At 57.2% G+C, this 22,580-nt stretch overlaps 2 protein-coding genes and 1 long non-coding RNA gene across 6 annotated transcripts in view; 2 read left to right on the top strand and 1 right to left on the bottom strand.

Annotated features, from left to right (window-relative positions):
- The window catches only part of FAM3D (FAM3 metabolism regulating signaling molecule D), a 44,509-nt gene extending 33,328 nt beyond the window's left edge, over positions 1 to 11,181 (top strand). For all 4 annotated transcript variants that reach the window (XM_070050670.1, XM_070050668.1, XM_008260859.4 and 1 more), the window contains 4 exons: positions 5,046 to 5,096; positions 7,457 to 7,541; positions 8,789 to 8,915; positions 10,761 to 11,181. In XM_070050670.1, the coding sequence (XP_069906771.1) occupies positions 5,046 to 5,096; positions 7,457 to 7,541; positions 8,789 to 8,915; positions 10,761 to 10,850 (353 nt within the window). In that variant the 3' untranslated portion in view covers positions 10,851 to 11,181. The remainder of the gene's footprint in view (positions 1 to 5,045; positions 5,097 to 7,456; positions 7,542 to 8,788; positions 8,916 to 10,760) is intronic.
- A 961-nt stretch (positions 11,182 to 12,142) lies between these two features.
- Positions 12,143 to 15,593, bottom strand: LOC138844086 (uncharacterized). The gene is made up of 2 exons (XR_011379499.1): positions 14,585 to 15,593; positions 12,143 to 13,161 (listed from the first exon to the last, which is right to left on the bottom strand). It is a non-coding gene; the product is annotated as an uncharacterized lncRNA (long non-coding RNA).
- A 772-nt stretch (positions 15,594 to 16,365) lies between these two features.
- The window catches only part of FAM107A (family with sequence similarity 107 member A), a 54,843-nt gene continuing 48,628 nt past the window's right edge, over positions 16,366 to 22,580 (top strand). Inside the window, exon 1 of the mRNA XM_008260854.4 lies at positions 16,366 to 16,700. Coding sequence (XP_008259076.1) covers positions 16,677 to 16,700 — 24 coding nt within the window. The 5' untranslated portion in view covers positions 16,366 to 16,676. The remainder of the gene's footprint in view (positions 16,701 to 22,580) is intronic.

A 22,580-nucleotide genomic window follows, 5' to 3' on the forward strand; every position in this document is an offset into this window, starting at 1 on the left:
TCTGATTTTATTAATTTGGGTCTTTTCAACCCCCCCTTTTTTTTGGTAAGTTGGGCTAATGTTGTCAATTTTCTTTTTTCAAAAAATTAGCTCTTCATATCACTAATCTTTTGTAGTTTCGATTTGTTTATTTTTTCTCTAATTTTAATTGTTTCTTTCCTCCTACTTATTTTGGATTTGGTTTGTTGTTTTTCTAGATCCTTGAGATGAATTTATAAATAATTTATTTGGTACATTTCCAATTTCTTGATGTAGGCACAAATTGCCATAAACTTCCCTCTTAACACTGCTTTTGCTTTTCCCATAAGGTTGTTTTTTTTTTTTTTTTTTAAAGATTTTTACTTATTTGAGAGTTAAGGTTACAGACAGGGGAAGGGAGAGAAAGAAAGATCATCTCATCTGCTGTTTGACTCTCCAAATGGCCACAGTGGCTAGAGCTGGGCCAGTCTGAAGCCAGGAACCAGAAGCTTCTTCTGGGTCTCCCATGCAGGTACAGGGGCCCAAGCACTTGGGCCATCGTCCACTAGTTTCCTAGGCCATTAGCAGAGAGCTGGATCAGAAACGAGGCAGCCGATACTTGAGCTAGCACACATGTGGGATGGTGGTGCCAGAGGTGGAGGCTAAGTCTACTAAGCTATGGTGCCATTCTGCCTGTAAGTTTGGATATGTTGTATTGTCATGTTCATTCGTTTCCAGATACAAGTTTTGTTTTTTTGTTTTTTTTGTTTGTTTTTGTTTTTTGTTTTTTTGTTTTGTTTTGTTTTGTTTTTGACAGGCAGAGTGGATAGTGAGAGAGACAGAGAGAAAGGTCTTCCTTTTGCCGTTGGTTCACCCTCCAATGGCCGCCACAGCTGGCGCGCTGTGGCCGGCGCACCGCGCTGATCCGAAGGCAGGAGCCAGGTGCTTCTCCTGGTCTCCCATGGGGTGCAGGGCCCAAGCACTTGGGCCATCCTCCACTGCCTTCCCGGGCTACAGCAGAGAGCTGGCCTGGAAGAGGGGCAACCGGGACAGAATCCGGCGCCCCGACTGGGACTAGAACCCTGTGTGCCAGCGCCACTAGGTGGAGGATTAGCCTATTGAGCCGCGGCGCTGGCCCCAGATACGTTTTTATATCCCTTTTGGTTTGTTCTATCTGTTCTTTCAGGAGCATGTTGTTCAGTCTCCATATGTTTACATATGTTCTAGAGATTCTTAAATTGTTCATTTCCAGCTTCATCCCACTGTGATCAGAGAAGATGCGTGGTATGATTTCAGTTTTTTGGAATTTTCTGAGACTTGCTTTATGCCCTAGCATATTGTCCATACTAGAGAAAGTTCCATGCACTGTGAAAAGAATGTGTAATCTGCCACTGTAGTATGAAAAATTCTGTAGATATGTTAGGTCCATTTGATCCATAGTGTTGTTTAGCTCTGTTGTTTTTTTGTTTTCTGTCTAGTTGATCTGTCCATTGATGAAAGTAGGGTGTTGAAGTTCCCCATTACCATCGTCCAAGTCTCCAGTTAGATTTGTTAACACTTCTTTTAAATTGCCAGTTGCCCTGAGATTGAGTGCATATATATTTGTTATAGTCACATCTTCCTGTTGAATTGATTCCTTCACCATTACATAGTGCCCTTCTTTGTCTCTTTCAACAGTTTTTGTGTTAAGTCTTTTTTGTCTGGTATTGGAATAGCTACACATTCCCTTTTTTGCTTTCCATTAGCATGGAATATCTTTTTCCATCCTTTCATTTTCAGTCTGCATGTATCTTTGTTGGTGAAATGTGTTCGTTGTAGGCAGAAAATAGACAGGTCTTGTTTTTTATCCATTCAGCCAGTCTGTATCTTTTAACTGGAGAACTGAGGCCATTTACATTCATGTTTGCTATTTTTAAGTAACTACTTGGCCCTGCCATTTTTTCCATAAATGTTCCTGTTGTTTACTTTGGATTTCCTTTGTACTTTAACTGACAGATTTTTTCTTTTTTTTTTTTTTAAAGGTTTATTTTATTTATTTGAAAGACAGAGTTACAGAGAGAGGTAGAGACAGAGAGAGGTCTTCCATCCTCTGGTTCACTCCACAAATGGCCACAATGGCTGGAGCTGTGCCAATCCGAAGCCAGGAGCCAGGCACTTCTTCCGGCTCTCCCATGTGGGTGCAGGGGCCCAAGGAGTTGGGCTGTCTTCTACTGCTATCCCAGGCCTTAGCAGAGAGCTGGATCTGAAGAGCAGCCGGGACTAGAACTGGTATCCATATGGGATGCCAGCACTCAGGCCAGGGCTTTAACCCGCTGCACCACAGTGCCAGCCCCTAACTGGGAGATTTTCTGCCTTCACATTCTTTCATAATGATGGCTATCCTTCTGTGTTTCTGTGTGTAGCACATCCTTAAGCGTCTTTTATCAGGCTGGACAAGTGGTGACAAATTATTATGGAAGCTCTTAACCCACAATACTGCAAAGCTTTCATTTGTGAATGAAGGTGAAGTTGACAGTTTTTTTCTCATAAGACTTGGACTATATCTTGCCATTCTCTCCTAGCCTGTAGGGTCTCTGATGAGAACTGAGCTGTGAATCTAATTGGAATTCTCTGAAAATAATCTGGCATTTCTGTCATGTGCATTTTAGACTCTTTTCTTTGTTTTACTGTGGAGAGTTTGATTACAACGTGCCGTGGCGAGGATCTTTTCTGATCATGTCTATTAGGAGTTCTGTGTGCTTCCCATACTTGGACATCTCTTTGTTCCTCGAAATTGGGGAAGTTATCTGTAATTATTTCACTAAAAAAGCCTTCTAATGTATTCTCTGTTTGCATGCCTTCAGGAACTCCTGAAAACCATATGTTGGATCCTTTGACAGTATCCCATAAATCTCCAACACTGGTTTTAATATTTCAAATTCCTTCTTTTTCCTTTATTCTTTTTGTTGTTCTGACTGAAAAATTTCCAAAGATTTGTCTTATAGGTCAGATATTCTTTCTTCTGCCTCACTAATCTATTGTTGTATTTGGCCTATTGAATTCCTCATTTCTAATACTTTATTATTTCTCTTTAAAATCTCCATTTCATCGGAAAATTTTTCATTCATGTCATGTTTGGATTTCTTTAATTGATGGATTTGCTTCTCTTTGCTTCTGAGTTAGCCCATGATTTTCTTTTGAATTCCATGTCCAGCGTTGCATCAGTTCATCCTCTGTGCATTCTATTGTTGAAGTGTTGCTATGTTCCTTTGGGGAAGGGTGTGTTGATCACATTGTCTTCCCTATTGTTTCTTGAATTTCTGCGTTTATTTTTAGGCATTTGTGGAGGTACTTTTTGATTTTTTTTTCTTTTGGTGGCCTTCATCTTTGAACTATGCCTCTGTGACTCAGTGGAATGTCTGCTCTCTGGGTGAATAGCCAGAGGTGTGTGTTGGGTGTGGCCACAGAGCTCTGGTCAGGGCGACACCCGAGTTGGGTGCAGTAGATCGCCTCTCGTTAGCACAAGATGACTCTGCAAGTGTAGTCACACCCTTCCCTCCTCTTTGCCCGGCATTAGCCCTGAGTGTGTGTAGTAGTCACCCTTGCTCCCACATGAACTCACAAAAGGACCTGTGCAGTCCTTAGTGTGGGCCTGCATCCCACTGCAGGGACCCACCCCCAGCAGTCAGGGAGCGCTGAGCGTGTGGAGCCCCACCCAGGGACTGCCCAGACACTCAGCTACACCCTGTGTGCTCTCACGCAGTCAGAGTTCCCGCAGTCTCAGCCCACAAAGCTCCCACAGTCACAGGGTGCAGGGGATCCACTGCACCCCACCAGCCTGTCCCATCCACAGAGAGGCTGAGACGTTCCCCGAGCCAACTGCCTGTGGGTGCTCCTCCTAGGCGGTTTGAGACACAAAGCCTGTGATAGGTTGAGAGGTTAGGGGTGCCCCACCGTCGCATGTGGGTGCCCAGCCCACTGTCAGTCTTCCCAGCCAGACTCCAAGTGGGGAATGTGGATTTTTCTCTCTAGTAAAATCCCTGGATCACACAGGTGCACAATGCCCGCTGGCCGGCGCCCTACCTGCTTCCCAATCGTGCCTTCTGCCTGCCGGTTGCCGTGCACAGACCAGTCTCGGCAGCCAGTAGTAATGTCGGAGTGGCCTCTCCTCCCGCCGGAGCTGCTGCGGCTGCCTCTGCTGACAAGATGGTGTGCATCCCCGCCAGTTGCTGTGTGTGCACAAGAGCTGCCGCAGCTGCTACCTACTATGTCCAAAACGGCGCCCACCCTCTCAGCCCGCTGCCAGGCACCATTGCTGGGGGGCATGCGGGGAGAGGAACATGCCCCCCTTTTTTTCCTCTGGGTGAGCAGGCGCCCCATTCCACTCAGGGCTCTGGGCCGGACTCAGACAGTGTGGTCTGCTAGGCTCTCCCTCCAGCTGTAGGACCAGCGGCACAGGCTCCTGCAGTCTCGTCTCACCTTGTCAAAGTTGGCGCTTTCTCCACTCAGGGCCGCGGGGTCGTTTGTGGTGTCTGTGCTCGGTGCTGCACGTCTGCCCCTTGCACACACATCTGCGGCGTGACTTTGCCTTCCACGCAGTCTCCACTGCAGTTTTCCCTCCAACTCTCCCCTGAGAATGCACATTTGTTGTTGTGTTGTTTACTATCGGCCCTTAGCCTAGAGCAGTGTGCCTGTCCGCATTCACCATCTTGGAATCTGCTACTCCTCTGGTTGCTACTGTGCGGCGAACACTTGTCCTGTGTTCTTACTACGTGTTTGAAACACATCCTGTTCAGCTCCCACAACCCACGGTCCGGGTGCTAAGGCAGATCCGAATGCTGGCTCGGGCGCTAGGGAGGGGCAGCATAGAACACAAACTCGGATGGGTCCCATTCGCTGAGTCCAGAGCCGTCCAGCCCGTGCCCTCGGATGAGCCTAATGGGTACTGGGCTCCTGCAGCTATCCTGCACGGTTTGGGCCAGATCTGATTTCATTCCATCCTTGTTCCATTTCTTGGACCTCAGATTATTCTGTTGCCACTGTGGCAAAATGGTGAGCGGAATGACCCCTGATGCGGGAAGTAATCACTGTGCTCTCTCAACCCCCAGGAACCACAGGACTGGTGCTGAGACACAACTCCTTCGACATGTACTCTGGAGGTAGGCCCGTCTGGGCGCAGGCGGATGTGCGCACGCACACACACACGCACACACACACACCCCACCCTGGCAGGCGATGGTTTTCATGGGAGATGACAGAGCTGGGCTCAGGGCCACCTGCTGCCTTTGGCATGCCAGCTCTCTCGGTAGGCCTAGCCCAGGTGCAGATCATGAGACAAGTGTGAGGGTTTACTGGGGAGGCAGGCTCAGGGGGACTGGGGACACGAGACAGCACAAGGAGGGAGGCCCATCCTGAGTGTGTACAGAAGTATTGCTAATACAGAGAGACAGCCCAGAGGGGTGCGGGAGCCCCTGGCCCTGGGCTGCAAGTGGAGTCTGGACTGGGAGGCCTCCTATAATTGCTGGAGGAAGGGGCTGCCCTGGGATGTGGAGGCCTTTGCAAGGAGGGGTGTGGTGCCTGCCTTATGGACAAGCGGGATGGCCCTGAGCCCAGGGCTGCAGGCGGCCCCACCTGGCTTTCTTGGTCCCAGCTCGTGGGTGAGGAGTCCACAGGGCCAGGGGAGATGCACCTTGCAGTCAGCATCGAGGCCCACACAGGCCTCAACCAAGCTGGCAGACTTGCTTCTAGGACTGAGAGGTGGGCAGAGCTTGGACGTGCTGTCTGCACCGTCCCTGTCCACATGTAGGCATGCAAGGCCCCTGCTGCTTCCCGACAGAGCTGGGGGCGAGAGCAAGAAGAGAGGCCTCCGCTTGTTCTCTGGCCAGCACCCTGCAGGGTCCTGAGGATGGCACAGCCTCTGGGTCGGAGACTTCGGGCCGCATGACCAGAGGCAGGTGGCACCCCTGACCCTCAGTTTCCGCATGTGTTCCATAGCACCCACGCTGTAAGAGTGGGTGAAATAAGTGGGGAGGGGCTGCCTGGCTTGGGTGGCAGAGGGGATCCAGGGAGGTGACCTTGGTGTCCTCTCTCCCCTGCTCCCTCAGTCCAGCCCAGTGACTCAGAAGCAAGGAGGTCAGAAATAAACAGGCAAAAAAATTAAGCAGATGAAGCTAACCTTTTACCTCGTTACTGCGGACTTAAGTACAACGTGGGCTGACGGGGTACAGGAATAGAGGCATTTTGAGAGCACGCAGCCTTTTCCCCCAAGAGACAAAAGAAAGCAGAGTTTTAAAGTGAGGCAATGGGAACCCAGGGCCCCCTCACCTTCTCCGACAGCCATGTCCATCGCAAACAGGCGCTAGATCCCAGCACCTGCTCATGCCACAAGCAAATTTTTATCTTTGAAGTTCCAGGATCCTTTCATTAGAACAGGCACTGGGATGACCAACAGGGCCTTCTGCGGGCTGGCATGGGGCAGTCGATTCTACCCGAGGGTGGCCAGCTTTGTGGAAGTGCAGCCTGTGAACAAAGCAAACAGGGCGATGCTTAGGCAAACCTCGTGCCTCGTGTACAACCCCGCTATCCCAGTCTTGGCCTGCATGTTCCAGTAATCAGCCCCACATTCTCATCTGGCACTGGACCCCACAGGTTATGTAGCTGATTGCGCTCATAGGTTGTAGTTCCATCGGAGTGCACTTGCTCTCAGCAGGGCTATTACTCACCCTCATTTGACAGGTGCAGTCCCCGCTTTAACCACTAGGGGACTCCTTCCTAAGCCTCAGCATTCCAGAGCCCTCTTCTCACATTGCAATTATTCTGCAACTTGCAGAGAGAATACGGGAGTAAAATCTGCAGTATTCACATTTTCCTATTAATCAGCTCATTTTTTATGAAAATAGATTTTAAAGGGACATCACTGTCTTAAGTAGATGCCATTCTTGCTTATTCTGCTGGGACAGGGAATGTAAAAATCCAAAGGAAACAAATCAGCATCCTTCCAGCAAGCTCGTGCCTGCTCTCTGTGCAATGAAAAGGTTCGCAAGTTTAGGGAAGGGTTAAAGACATAAGCAGAGCCCTGCCCCTCGACGAAGCAGGAGCAAGGTAGGAGACCCGCGTTCTCTGTCAGATCAAAGCTGTCTGAGGCCGTGTGGAGTACCACTGAAATCAGCAGAGGTCATCAGGGTGTGAGCCAGTGCAGAGGGGGTGAGGTGTGCACAGAGCCCAGAGCTCCTGGAGCCGATGGTGCTCAGGGACCTCGAGGGTAGACCCACAGGGGCTGCCTGACTGGTGGTTGCCACCCAGTGCCCCTCCCGGTCAGCTGGGGAACTTTGAAGTTCCAGCGACCAAAGCTAACCCCCGATCCCCCTCCCTCTGCTCCCTCTACCCTTCCCTGGAACAGAGGCCTCCTGGGGGGCATCCCAGCTCAGGGGGAGCCTGCCCCAAGGCAGCAGAAGCGAGTGAGAGTGACAGTGGTCACTTCCCTATGTAATCAGCGCCTCGTTATCCCTTCCTCCCTCAGACCCCAAGAGTGTGTTGCAATTCCTTAAAGAAGTTCCAATGGGCACGTTGGTGCTGGTGGCCTCTTACGATGACCCAGGGACCAAGTAAGTGGGAAACTCTGCCTGCTGGGCCACAGCACCACGTGGTGACACACATCGGATCCTTCTGTGCCTTGCATGCCAGCGCCAGCTTCAGGCAGCTCCTCTCAGGAGGTCACTGGGGAAACGCAGAGAGAGATGTCCCTGGAGGTTTCCCACAGGCTCCTTGACCTGTGACCAAGCGGAAACCCTCCCTGTCCAGTCATTACCGACTGGTCACAGAAATGGTGATGTTTGGTGACAGGGGAGGGCATTCCCGAAAGTTCTTGGAAAGTGGAATTCCAAGATAATACTACTGTGGTGCAGAACCATTAGAAATCCCTGCATAGTTTTCTTGTTCTCCACAGTAAGCATTTTCTGTGACCTTTTTGAAGACCGCCCCCCCAATTGTTATTACATGCACTTAAAGAACAGTATCCTGCATCCAAGATGATGGCGTGGACAATGTGTAAAAGGGGCTGGCATTTGGCACAGCGGTCAGGACCGCACTTGGGACACCCAAGTCGCACATCAGGTGCCCTGGATCAAGTGCAGGTTCCTCCTGCTGACACACAGTGTGGGAGGCGAGTCCCTGCCACCCCTGTGGGACACCCAGCGTTGACCTGGCCCAAGCGTGGCCAGTGGGAGAGTGAACCAGCAGAGGGGCATCTCTCTCTGATATTTCTCTCCTGCCTTATAATTAATTGTTTAAAAAAGAAAAGGACACGGGGTGACACTGTGGTCTGTGTCCAATCCCATGACACCGTGGGCTCCCGTCACCTTGTATACCCTAATGTTACCATAGCACCCTTATTCTGCTAAGTGCACCTGGAACATAGGTCAATAAGGAAACCTCCTCATGTTGCCCGCGCTGCTCGGAATCTCTGCGGTTATGAGATGCACGATTCTGCCAAAACGTTTAGTCTCGGGGAAGGGGGATGATTTTTCAGTTACTTAATTCTGGCACCCCCATCGGGGGGGGGCAATCCTTTTTCTGCCAAGGGCCGTGTGGATTTCTCTAACATCATTCCTGGGCCATACAAAATTGTCCACTAAAAAGTCAGCCTGGAAATGAAGGGCCCGATCTGCACGCCTTGTCTGGCCCACGGGCCGGAAGTTCCCCACCCCTGCGGCAGTCATGGCCCCTTCTCCTGTCCCGCTGAGTAAGGGGCAGAGGGTGGGGTGGGTCTGAGAGCCCCACAGTGCACCCTTCCTGCCACCAGGTGCCCCTCCGCCCATCCCCTGTGTCAGCTGTCCTCTCTGGCCCTCTGCAGGATGAATGACGACATCAGGAAGCTCCTCTCCGACCTCGGCAGCTCCTACGCCAAGGAGCTGGGCTTCCGCGACAGCTGGGTGTTCCTGGGGGCCCGAGAACTCAAGAGCAAAAGCCCGTTTGAGGAGGTAGGTCCTGGTCGCGGGTGCTGCGGGACGGTGTGAGGGAGAGGTCTCCACGTGGGGCTAGCAGGTTGTCACTCACCCCAAGGTCAGGCTGGCCCTATTGGCCAACACCCAGGGAGAAGCTGCTTTGGCCCTGTGTGAGAGCCAACTTGGCCCAGCGAGAGCCCCTGGCACATGGAGGCCAGCAGGCGCATCCTCACACAGGGCTCAACAGTCACGGCCTAGGTGCGCCCTGAGCCAGCGAGTGTGGAGTGTGAGGGGTGCTCCCGGGAGCCGCCAGAGGGCAGAGGAAGGGTTGGGCCTTCTCCCCATCTACTGGGAGAACTACAAGGCTTTTCCCAGCCCCTGTGGTGAGAGCATCCAGCTCTGGCCAGATCCCAAGAGCTACAGGTCAATGCTGCTGGCACAGACTGACCTGATGGCACTGGGGAGCCCTGGAGGCTGTGCCCGGGGTCACAGTGAGAGAAATGCGTGCAGCCAGCTGCGGGATCTTCCTTAGCACTTGGAACAAAGCAGGTGCAGCTGTCTGTCTCACAGAAGCAAAGCTGGGTCCTTGGTGAGGCTCACGCCTACTGACCTAGGTCTCAGTGAGGAGGTGCCTGCTGCCACAGCGCTTGCCTGGGGGCTTCCCGGGCTGGGCCTGGAGAGTGCCATAGGAGGCAGAAGGCCAGCAGCTGGTGGGAAAGGGGCTGTGGGGGCAGGGAAGGGCCACAGTGGGCTTGGCCAGAGACATTGGTGTTTTTCTAAGTGTGTGCAGGAGAATGCACTGGACATTTTTTGCTGCTCAGGGCTATGTGACTAATTTATAACATCCACAGGCCGGCACTGTGGCATAACCGGTAAAGTGCCAGCATTCCCTATGGGTGCCCGTTCAAGTCCTGGCTGCTCCACTTCTGATTCAGCTTTCTGTTAATGTGAGCGGGAAAGCAGTGGAAGACCGCCCCAGTCCCCCTCCCCTACTTCCTGTCTCTGGGGATGGGCCTGTTCTGGACATTTCCTCACGGGGGGCCCCACCCCACGTGGAATTTGGTGTCTGCCTTGTCTTGCACAGGGTCAGGGTTTTTGAGAGTAGCAATGCAGCAAGGCAGGCGAAGCCACCCCTTGGAAAATCCTCACGCTGTATCAGGGGGCCTAGGCCTGCATCTCACCTCTGCTTCCAGCCCAGCCCCCTGCTACTGCACCTGGGAGACATCAGATGATGGCCTGAGTGCTTGGGCCCCTGCTGCTCCCATGGCAGACCTGAAAGAAGCTCCTGGCTTCAGCCTGCCCCAGCCCTGGCCATTGGAGCCGTCTGGGGAGTGAACCAGCACAGGGAGGACTTCTGTTTCTCTGTGCTTCTCTGTCTCTGTAACTCTGCCTTTCAAATAGGCGGTAACTGAGTCTTTTTGCTTCTATCATGCCAGGGGGGCAGAGCTTAGAGAGCCTTAGCCCCTCCCCTCCATTCTGTATCAGCTGCTCTAGACACCCCTAGTAACAATCATAACAGGTTCAATAAAAAGAATTCTTGAGTATTGCTCTATGAAAAGCAGGGTTGCAGAGAGACAGGGAAGTCTTCCATCTTCCAGTTCACTCCCCAAATGGCTTTAACGGCCAAGGCTGGACCTAGCTGAAGCCCAGAACTTCCTCCAGGTCTTCTACGTGGGTGCAGGGGCCCAAGGACTTCAGCCATGCTCCAATGCCTCCCCAGGCACATGAGCAGCAAGCTGGATTGGAAGCGGAGCGGCTGGGACTTGAACCAGTGCTCATAAGGGAGGCAGGTGGCTTAACCCGCTGTGCCACAAGTGGCAAATGCACATAGGGTTCCTACACAGCTTCCCTGTTGACAGTAACTCTATCTTCACTCTCCAGTACCTGAAGAACAACCCAGACACAAACAAATATGAGGGCTGGCCGGAGCTGCTGGAGCTGGAAGGCTGTGTGCCCAAGAAGGTGTTCTAGGACGGCTGCGGCTCGTCCAGGCCCGGGGCTCTGGGAAGCTCCTGCCAGACTCGGGGGGCAGAGGCCCAGCAGGGCCGAGGCGGCGGCAGCACAGGTACGGGGAGCGCCGAGGGGCCGCACACAACGTGCCTCGCTGCCCTTCGTCGGAAACCAAACCCACCCAGCACCCTGAGAACTCCTGCCTGGGAACGGCAGGGCTTCGGCTTCTGGCAGCCGCCATGCAAGGGCGCGCACCGGCGTGCTGCCTCCAGGGCCTGCTGCCGGCCCACCCTGGAGAAGGACTGACCGCCCACACCTGAGCAGAATTAAAGGTGTTGTTACTGATTCGGAATGCGCCTTCCCCGCACTCCAGAGGTGCCTCCCTGGGGTGGAAGTGGCCTAGACTCAGGTCAGGGCCCACTCTTGGCAGCACGGGGGATTTCGTGAAGGTGTCAAAGAACCCTTCTTTCCCAGGGTGGCCAGGCCCCAGGCCAGGGTCGTCACAGGATGGAGTAGCCGGACAAGGGCCGCTTCCACCCACAGCCTGGGGCAGGTGCTTCATTGGGAGGTGACTCCAGGCATCACCAGCAGAGGAAGGGAGTAGTGAGGCAGGGAGAGCAATGAAGGGTGCATCGTCACCCTGCCCCCCGCCCCGGTGGGTGCTGAGGCGAAGTTCCAGCAGGAACCACTAGGAGCCCGTGCCAGCCTCCTCTCAGGGACCAGGAAGCTGGGGTATTCACTCACCAACTCCCGTCAGCCACCTGTGGAGGCCTGCTGGTGATGACAAGTTCCAAGCACCTCCAGTGGGGCCCAGCTGCCCCCGGGGAGGCCTCGAGGAGGGAGCACAGGGCCCGGCTTCCTGCAGCCAGCAGAGTGCAAATGCCCACCAGCGCCAGGAGGCTCCCAATTCCCCAAGATCAGGGAGACAGGGAGAGCTCCAAACGTGCCAAGAGGCTGGGGTCGAGAGGAGGTCAGAGCGTGGGACCCCTCAGCCAGGGGCACAGTGGGCTGGGACACAGGCGGTGAGAGGAAGGCAGCCACCCCACCCATCCCTGCACACAGGATCACCCTCAGACTAAAGGGGGGTTTGCAGACAACACAGCACTGATCCAGGCACCCACACTGATACACTGCTGGGGCAAACATGGCCAGGACCCCACTCTGGGAATGACGCTGGCCGAATGTTCCATTATTCCCACAGACACCTCTGTACGCTCAGAAGTTGTTCTCTACTGCAGGCAGGAACACCACCTACAGTTTAGAAAGAACCAATAAAGACTGCTCTTTTTGAAGACTGATTAATTGACTTGATGGAGAGAGTGACAGAGATCTTCCATCCACTGCCTCACTCCCTAGACGACTCCAACAGCTGAGACTGTGCCAGGCCCAAACCAGGAGCTCCATCTGGGTCTCTTACATGGGTGTCAGGGGCCCCAACACTTGGGCCATGTTCTGCTGCTTTCCCAGGAACATGAGCAGGGAGCTGGGTCAAAAGTGGGACTTGCACCAGAGCTCACAAGGGATGCCGGTGGCACCACCCCGCCAGCCCCAGTGAAGACACGGGCTTACCCACAGGCCGCACTGAACATTTTAAGGAAGATTGAGCATGCACCAGCTGGCTCAGAGAGCCGGGAAACGCTGCCCCGCAGAGCAGGCTGCCCAGCTCTGACTTCTGACCACCCGTCTGAACCTTTGCCCCAAGTGCAAAAGCAGGAGACCTGGAGGTCGCGTCACTCCAGGGCAGTCCTTAGCTAATGACCTGTGTGAGAACGTGAAGGCCAGGCCGTGGTGAGCATGCTCCTCGGAATGCCCTCATCCCACACTGGCATGCGTGGCTGGAGTCCGGGCTCCACTCCCAACTCCAGCTTCCTGCTGCTGCGCGCCCCGGGAGGGAGCAGGTGATGGTCAAGTAGTTGGGTCCCTGCAGCCCACATGGCAGACCCAGATGGGGTTGTGCGCCTTCGCAAAGTAAACCAAGCTGTGGAAGATGTGTCTCCCTCTCCCTGCCTTTCTAAGAAAATTAACATTTTTCAAAAACTGCATTTACAGCCCAGCTCATTGTCCCGGGGCTGCACAAGCACCAGGTGTGGTTACACCAAGGGGCCCGGCTGAGCCCCTGCCTGCATGCCCCTTCCCCACCCTGCTCCTCCACCCATCACCAGTGGCCCCTTAGGGCCCAATCCTTACCAAATCGCCTGCCCGCAACTCCTCGTCCAAAGTTGGCAGCTGGGCCTCCATGGGAAGAGGGCCAGTAAGATCCACGCGGGAGGCAGGGCTGGCCCGAGAGACGCGGCCTCCTGGTCCACAGCTCTTGTCAGGAAAGCAGCGAGTTCTGCAAGAGGAAAAGCTCCAGGGGCAGGGGCAGGAGCTGCACGCGTTGCTAGCACTGGAGTCTGGCAGGGCGCAGGTGCGGCTCCTCGCTGGGGAAGGAAGTGGAGCCCACAGCCCCCAGCCGCCAGCCTCCTGCTGCCCGCCCCCCCCGCGCGCGAGGACCCTCAGCTGCACCCCTTTGGGAGATAAGCCACTGAGGAGGGTGCTGGCTGGAGCTGGGCCCAGGGGTGCTGAAGACCTGCAGACTCTCAACGTGATCCTCCGGGCGCTGTGGCCCTGTAGGGACCCCTGAGGGTGGGGTCTGTAGACTGATGGAGCGAGCGTCCACACGCACCAGTGCTTCCTCGCCCGCTGCCCGTCGGGGGCTGGCCGGTGCAGTGCACAGTAAGCCAGGCACGCTCCCGACTGCAGCGAGTGAGCGCAGCGCATCCACAGGCAGCGGGGCTTGCTGAGGGCCACCCTGGGGAAGCCTGCAGGCGCCCTGCCCTGGCCTGGGGGCTCGGGAGCAGGCAGCATCCACACTGAAGCCCTGGGACGGCATGGGAGTTGGCCAGGCATGAAGGGGGGGGGGGGGGGGGACAGCATGAACAGACCTGGAAGCTACAGAGACCTGAGAGGGGTCCAAGGTGGGCAACAGGGCAGAGGGGCAGGGGCGGCCCTGGGGGCCTTGCCACTCAGTGCAGAAGGACACCGGGCCACACGGAAGGATTTAAGCTGGGCAGTGACACGATCTGATCTGCACTTTGGGGGGTGGGGCTACGTCCACCGTGTGGAGGTGGTAGAGGCACGATGCCATCGAGGGGACTTCTTGGTCCTCCACGGAGAGGGTGGGGGCCCCGGGGACACGGTAAAAAGGGGGCCCATCCCAGGGGTTTTCAGGAAGCACAATGACAAAGATGCGGAACCAGTTTTCTCGCTGAACCTCTGCAAGCTCATCCGGGCCTCTGAATTTGGGGTTTGCACTTAACTCTCCCCGCTCCCTGCCAGCGTGCCTCAGACGCCACGACAGCAGCCAGGAGCCCACGGGAGGGGCAGGGTTCTGCTCCCGCAGCCCGGCTTTCCAGTGCTGTAATCCCGGTCCTGGCCAGCAGGTGGCAGCCCAGCACAGAGAGGGACGGCAGCCAAGTTCCCCGTGCCCGCCCCAGACAGGCAAGGGCAGGGGGCGGACCGCAAGGAAGCCAAGGGCTCCGGTGCTGCCCGGTGGGCAGTGGGTGGACCCCGGGACCACCAGGGGCCTGAGGGTAGCACCTGACTGCTAAGAGCTGGACCCGCACTGCAGGGTGAGATAGGGCAAAGAGGGATGCAGGGCACCCAGCACTTGGCCTGCACCCCGGCCTGTCATTCTGTAAATCATCTGACACTGGGCCCTGGGGACCCCCGCCACCCTGGCCGTGTGCTCTGAAAGTGGCCTTGTGGACACTTACGCAGCCTGGCGCTGGGCTTCCCGGGCTCGTGGGTCCTCCCTCGGCAGGACTCGGAGCAGAAGGGACGTCACTCAGTGTGTGAAATCCCCGGCTCTGCTCCCACCCCGCCGAGCACCATGGCAGGGGCCGACCCCCGCTGGCTGCTAAGGGAGCTTGGGGTGCAGCAGGTTCACTCTCTCCTTGCCGCGGGAAGGGAGAAGTGGGGGTGGGCCCGGGATGAGGAAGACGCCAGGCATGCTCCTGGATGAAGCGGTCACGGTCATGGGTCCTGCAGAGAACGCAGTAACGACGCCCCCGGGGTTAGCAGCTGCCGTGCGGTAAGCCAGGGCTGTGCTGAGCGCCCTGCAGTCGGCCGTGACGTCATTCACTCCGCTAATGCTCATTCCTCTGCTGCTACCAGTTTAACAACTAACACAGGCGAATGCTGTTCTACACTCAGGGGATCAAGGGAGGAACGAGACTGCTGAGGCCCAGCCTTCTCGGGGCTGCCACCCAGGCAGGGGACTCAGATGGTGAACACAGAAATAGTACCAGTTCAGCTGCTGAACAGGCACCAATAATATTAGTGATAATAAAAACAGCTTATGGGGCTCTTTCCACACAAGGTCAGAGAAGCCGCCTAGAGGAGGTGATAGTTGAGCCTGAAGGCAAAAAGGAGGAAAACTTCAGGCAAAGATCAGAAATGAGGAGTAGGGAGCAGAAGGAAACATTCAGGCAGAGAAGAGCAGGTGCAAAGGTCCTGGGGTAGCAGGGAATGAGTTTCGGGGAGAGCGGGGAGTGGCAATGAGGTTCTAGCCCAGGCCAGCAAGCCCTGTCAGACCAGACCATGTGGCCCATCAGCACAGCCGGATCCTTGACCCTCCCCCACCCACTGCCAGTCCATACACCATCTATGGCTGTACTGTGGGTACCTACTGTTAGAAGAGGGAGGCTGACCATGCACCTCTGGGGACAGTGTCTGTGTGGATCAAACTGGTCGTCCAGGACTCCCCAGGGTGACGCGGAATAGCATGGCAACACCTCTCCTGACTCAGTGGAGGCTCACAGCCCTGCAGACACACCACTCCGTGACTGCCTGGATGCACCCCTCACCCCGAGGGGCAGGGTCGATGCCATCCCCTCTGGTTAAGCATGACATTGTAAAACGGGCAGCAACATGATCTGGTTCAGGACACACCAAACCGCCGGCTGCAGCAGCACACACACGCCCTCCCCACCCCCCTTTCCGCCGCTGGCGGCAGGACTGGCTCTCTGACCTACCCCACTCGGAACAAGAGACAGAGGCTCAGGGAGATCCCATCCCATCCCCAGGGCACACAGCTGTGGGGGACGGAGCTAGGATCCAAGCCCCAGTGACAGTGACAGCAGCTTCATCTCTGCCCCACACGGGTGTGGCAAGGCGAGGGAGGGGGGTGGCAAGGGAAAGGAGGGTGCACCTGGGCGCTGTGGTTTGGAGCCTGGAATCTGGGCTCCAGGCATCGTCCTGGCCGGAGCAGGCGGGACACGCCACCCGCCTCCCGCCTCCCGCTGAATGAACGAGTCAGCCCAGACTCCAGGATCTGTAATGAGTGATGCTGCCCAGCCCGAGGTGGATGGCGCCACACAAGCCCGCCCCGAGCCCTGCACCCTGGCCGCCCCCAGCAGCCTCCACCGTCTGGCCCTGTCTGCTGAGCCCTGTCCAGCCAGGCAAGCAGGCCAAGTCCTGCCCGCTGGGCCAGCCAGAGGTCACCCTCCACCCACAGCGAGAGCACTGCCAGCTGCTCGCCCGGGGCTCTCGGGGCCTCAGTTTCCCTTCCTGAGAGACGCAGGGGTCTGGGAGGGAAGGAGCTGCAAAGGGGACGTGGAGGGCATGGGGGCAGCCTGGGGACACTGGCCCCTCTGTCAGGATCAATCTCCCTAAGCCTGTCTGAGGCGCTGCAGGCTTAGGAGCCGCTGTGAAAGCCGTCCTTGTGCCTGGGAGAATGAAGCTCAAGAGGAAGGGGGCCCCTGGCCCCCGGGGCCCCTCGGGCCCTGGCTCCTGAGATCAGCGCCAGCAGGGAAGACCCCAGCCAGGCCCCTGCGGCCCACCCAAGCCTGGTGCCTGCTTCGTGCCATGGGAGCGGTCCAGGGGAAGAAGGTAAGAGCCCCCTCCCCTCCTACTAGGGACCTGGACATGGCAGGGGGGATGGGGGCGGAGGGAGAGACACGGGACCCCCACCCACCTTGGAGCCAGCTCTGCCTCTCAGCTCCCAGCCAGGATTTGCATCTGGAAAGCTGGTTGGGGCTCAGGGCAAAGCCGGCATCCTAGGGGTAGCCTGAGATCCCATGTCCCTGAACACAGATCCCTGGCCACCCTCTCCCCATGGCCCAGGGGCAGTGGCCAGCACAGGTGATACAGGGAAAAAGATTAAAAAATATTCATGACGATGATAAAGCCGGCCAACCGGCTGCTGTCGGCGGTGGGGGATGGGCAGGTGACTTCAGTTTTTGTCCCTCAGTTCCTCATCTGTAAAATACACACGGTGCACAGCCACTGCCCCCGGAGGCTCCTCGCGAACAAGTACCAGAGGGTGTAGGACAGCACCTGGGCGTGGCGGCTCTGGGCACGCATGCGTTCTGTGATCGTCAGGCTGCTACTGGTGCTGTGATTCACAGGCTCTCTGATGGGGGGTGTGGGGGCTGTCCTTGTGGCCCGTGCGGCTGATTTACGGGGTGTAGCACGGTGGGAGTTCATCAGTCCTCCTCCAGGTCCTCCCCCACACCTTTTGCACCCAAGGCTCTTGGGGAGAGGCTCTGTGTTTATTCACCCTCTCACGGCCCACAGGGTCCCAGGCCTGCAGGTCAGCCCGGTGGTCAGGCTGCCAGGGCCCACCCACCATGGCAGGACCTGCACCTGCTCTGGCCCCTGGGCCCCTGTCTGTACAATGGGCTGGCAGGTGCCTGTGAAGTGCTGAGCCCACTGCCTGACACACAGCGGACCCTTCTGGACAGGGGGCTCTGACCCTCACACACCCGAGACGACCTACTGCAGTAAGGATGTGGTGACACAGGGACGGGCGGTCAGTGTGGTGATGACATCACCACCCGGGACAGCTGCATCCCACATCAGAGTGCCTGGGTTCGAGTCCCAGCTCCACTCCATTGCAGCTTCCTGCTCATGCGCACCCTGGTAGGTCACAGGTGGGAGACCTGGAGGGAGCTCCAGGCTCCTGGCTTCTGCCTGGCCCAGTCCCAGCTATATTGTAGGTATTTGGGCCAGCAGATGGGAGAACTCTCAATCAATCAATCTTTCTCTCCCCCCCTCCTTTCTTTCTCAGTCTCTCTCTCTCAAATAAATAATTTTTAAAAAGGATGAGGGAACTCAGGCTCAGAGGAAAGAAGTGAATTTTATTATTTATTTATTTATTTGGGCAGCAGAGAGACTAAGAAGACAGACAGGGGCGGCCTATGTCCCAAGTGGTAGCTTCACCCCGTTCCAAATTCCCACCCTGAGAACGATTTCTCACCCAGGGTCACGGAGCCCACGTACGCAGAGGGCGGGATTTTTGACCCCAGTCTCCCCAACCCCAAACTTCCAGGTGCCCAGCTCATCCCCTCCCTCCTGGTCCGTAACTGTCCACTGCATCTACACTCGCCTCCACCCCACCCACCCACAGGACCCTGTTCTCTGGGCACCGGCTGGGAGCCTGAGGTGAGCAAGGGTCCAAGCCACGCAGGACCCCCTGCAGCAGCTCACCTGGCCTCCCGGAGCCTCCCACAGCAGGACGAGCAAGGTGCCTGGCTCACAGCAGGTGCTCGGGGCAGTGGGTGCCAATGGCTGCTGTAGGGGCTTCAGGGGCAGCAGCCGCAGGGCCGGGGGTGGCCCCGTCTCCAAGCCCTCGGGGTCAGCCTCCGAAGGCTGGGTCACGTACATTCTCTGCAACATCTCCCGAGGCTCACGCCATCCCGTTCTTCACATCCCCAAAGGGTGCCAGCTGCCAACCCCGGCCAGGTTTACCGAGACACTCATCGCTGTGCATTTGTGGCCACTGAAACACACAGAGCGTGGGGGGCGGGGGGGTGAGGGGGACATGGGTAAAACGGCTGCATTTGCTGAGCAGCCTGAAGGGAGGTTTGCTTCTGATGGAGCCCCCAGATGCACGCACCTGGCTGGGCCCTGCTGGCTGCCCAGTTATCCCCACTCATGATGGATGGGCCCAGCCGGACACAGGGAAGGTTCCGGCTCCTGGCTGCCCAGCTTAGCAGCGTAGGATCGCCTCACCAAGAACCCCAGGACCCCCACAGCATCTCCTGTCTGCACCCCACTCCACAGTGCCGTGGGGAGTCCTGGCCTCCAGCAGGAGCCCAGGGGAGGGAACAGAGAGTGGCCCCGGCCCCCAGCAGAGCCGAGCCCCTCTTGTGCCTGCAGCCCCTCACCCAGCCTGGGTACGTGGGATCAGTCCACTTCTCCACCTGCATGGCTCGTCCAGTGGCCTGCAGAGAATGCCCCTGCGCTCACGACCACTCTCCCACACCCACTGCCCTCTGGGCCCAGGGCCCCACATACACACGCCCACTCTTGTAGGTCTCCAACCACGTGTGCACTGAGTTCCCACTAGGAGATCACAGGGGACTGGGGGTGGGGGGGTGATGAAAGAGAAGCAGAGGGGGAGGGGGGAGAGATCAGTCACGGCGCAGTGGCTCCACCTTGGCCTGCCTTCCCTCCAGCGCCCCCAGCCGGCGAGGGACAGGCTGCTGGACCCATCTCATGGGTGAGCAGCACCCGCTCAGCACTGCTGCCCTTCCTGCCTGCTCCGGGCTTCGCTTGTCTGGGCCTCAGTGCAGCTGCTGAGGCTTTGGCCACACCTGACACCCAGCTGGGGCTCCGTCTGCTGCCTCTCTGTTGCCCCTCACCTAGGCCCCATGCGCAGACTCCTGGTCGAGTCCCCACTCCATAGCAGCAGGGGGATCTGCCCGGCCAGGCGGCACCCACACAGGCGGGCCAGGCCCACCGCATCCTTATCTCAGGTGCTCCCCACCACCTGCCACCCCAGAAGATGAGACCGAGGCTCAAGCTTTAGGGTCCAAGACATTTGAGAAGTACCTGGGTGGGGGAGAGGGGTCTGGGGTAAAGTAGAGGCTCTGGCACCAACTCAGTGGGTGATATCCAAGCCTCAGTCTCCTCATCTTTCCAATGGGGATAACAGCAGTACCTGCCTCTTGGGAAGTTTTCATTTCCCTATGTATTTGAACTGCAGAGACACACACAGAGAGAAGAAAAGATCTTCCATCTGCTGGTTCACTCCCCAAATGCCCACACACCCTGGACTGGGCTAGGCTGAAGCCAGGAGCTGGAAATTTCCATCAGGATCTCAGTATCTGGGTGGCAGGGACCCAGGTACTGAGGCTAACACCTGCTGCCTCCCAGGGTGCACCACAGCAGGAAGCTGGATCAGAAGCAGAGCTGGAATTCAAACGCAGGCACTCCGAGATGGGAGGCCGTGTCCCCACTGCCGGCTTAGCCACCATGCCAGACCCTATGCCAGTGCCTACTGTGACGTCTGTGGCACGAGGCCAGGGCGACAAAGGGTCTGAGGGCCCTGGACCTGTCCCTCCCCTCTAGGCTTCAGTTTCCCACTCTGGGAACCAAGAGCGTCGGATTCCATGATTCCTGGGCCTTCTGGAGACGGGGTTCAAGCTGCTGACCTCACCACTCCGTCCTCCGCAGGACCCAGTGCAAAATGAAAATGTGGGGCCCCGTGTTCAGAAATTGCTAAGAACCTCAGCACAGCAAGGGCAGCGCATTAAACGGAGCCGAGAGCCCCCAGCAAGTGCACAGGCCTCCCCCACCGCCAGACAGCCGGCCGCCGGCCGCAGTGCCAGCAAGGACACATCCACGCGGGCCAGACCGCGTCCTGAGGGCGCTGGGGTTAGGCACAAGCACACAGGCCGGAGCCGGGAGCAGGATTTTCCAGACCTTGGTCCCGGTCCATCTGTTCCAGGCCCTGTCCGGAGCCTCCATCTGTTCAGCCTCTGGGTTTGAATGTCCCTCTGTTGTCCTCCCAGGCCAGAGTGAACTGGGAAACTCGCTGCTGCCCCTCATTGAGAACTGTCCCCACCCACTCACCCCCACCCACAGAATGGCCTGGACTGAAGCCCTCGATGAAGTTAGGATTGAAGTTTCTTTCCTGGGAAAAAGCCCTGTAACAGAGGCTGGGGCTGGGGGCTGGGGGGCGGGGGGGGGATGGGCAGAGCAGCACGAGCGATGCTGGGAGGCAGGGAGAGTGCACAGCTTTCCTGTCCTCTGAGGCCTCCCAGCGTGGCCTCCTGTGTCCTTGGCTTTCCTCAAGCTGGGTTCAGGGACTGAATGCCCAGGACTGCCTTGAACAGATGTTCAGGTTGGGGACTGCACAAAGGCAGCCAGGGGTGGAGCGAGTAGGGGTAGAAATCCAGCCAGTCCCCTGCAGGGCAGCCTTGTGCCCAGGTGCCCGCTCCTCTGCCCAGGGCAAGGACTGCTGCTTTGTGAGTCCACGATGGCAAGACTCACTCTTCCTCTCCACCCGGAGTGTGCAAACCCAGCCTGGGAGGCAGGAGAAATTCAAGGAGAGAGGAAGGAAGAAAGACCCAAACTCAGCTGAGCTCTCTTCCAGGAAGCCTTCCCTGAGTGGATCCCAGCTGTCCACCAAGGAGAGACTTAGCCAAGGGCAGTGGGAGAGCAAGCCTGTCTCAGAGGTGCCTCTGCCTAACAAGGCCCCCAGGTTTTGCAGAACTTGTAGATTATCAGTAGCTACTGGCAAAGGGCCAGAGAGAGTAGAAGGGGACAGCTCCTGAGAGACCCTAGGGCCCCATAAGCCCTGGCCCCGCCCAGGGCAAGACGAACACCATCCAATGCCACGCTGCCCATGCGACACGCTGACTGCAGGTCTGCGATTAATCCAGGGCTCAGGGAGACTGTGTCTGAGTTTTGACTTTCCAGTGTGGCTCCGACGCCTGGCACAGAGCAGGTGCTCAAGAAACTGAGTGGGGGAAGGAAGCGAGAGGAGGCTGATTTCCCCTGAGGTGGGGTGCAGCGCACGGAGGGGAGCCCTGCGGAACCTCGGGCTGGGGTGGGGTAGAGAAGGGCCCTGGACTTCTCCCCTGGGTCCCCTCCTCTCCGTCCAATAGCCCCAAGGCTCTGCCCCTAATGCCCACACCCCCTACTGCACTTCCACCTGCCTGCCACACACACACACACACACACACACACATCCACCTGCACAGCTTCCTGGCCAAACACAAAAATCGCTCATTGCCTGTTCAGTATTCATTCAACAAACATTGACTGGGCACCCCTTGGGCCCGGGGGTCCCAGGCACAAGAGACACAGCAGTAAACAGGACTCAGGTCCTGCCTGCAGGGTGCACACCCTGAAGGGGGAGAAACCTGCCCCCCGGCAGTGACAGAGGTATGGGGGGCAGTCAGGGTGGGCTCCCCAGACACCCAAGCAGAGAGTGAAGGGTGGAGAAGCATGCATCAGGTACAGGCAGCATCTGCCCAGGCCTGGGGGCGCAGAGGCCCCAGCACGTCAAGGAGGCCTCCCAGCTCCTGGCTCTGGGCTCTGGGGGCAGCCAGAGGCTGCCTGAGCACCCCCTCAGCTCCCAACCCCCACCAACCACTCCCTTCCCCCAAAAGAACCAAGTGTCTCTCTCAGAGAGACAGGGGGTACAGAGAAATTCCCCCAAGAGCGGAGTGAGCTCCCCAAGCCTGTCCTCCTGACCTCAGCTCCTGCGCCCCACATTCCTGGGCGCCCCCGGCCCCTTTCACGGCAGATGCCCTAACACACCGAGGGGAAAAGGCAGAAGGGGCCAACGTGGACGCGGGCCACGGGGCCACACCTCGTGTCTGGGACGGCAGAGGGAAGGAGCGGGCTTTAATCCCTGGCCCCTGCTAGGTCCGTCCGCCCCGTCACGATCCAGCCTTCCCCGTGCACATGGAGCACGCAGCACCCTGGCTGTGTGGTTCCCTTTGCTGGGCTCCAAGGCAGGCGTGGCCACTGTGT

This window comes from Oryctolagus cuniculus, chromosome 10, assembly GCF_964237555.1.
Source record: "Oryctolagus cuniculus chromosome 10, mOryCun1.1, whole genome shotgun sequence".
Taxonomy (NCBI): domain Eukaryota; kingdom Metazoa; phylum Chordata; class Mammalia; order Lagomorpha; family Leporidae; genus Oryctolagus; species Oryctolagus cuniculus.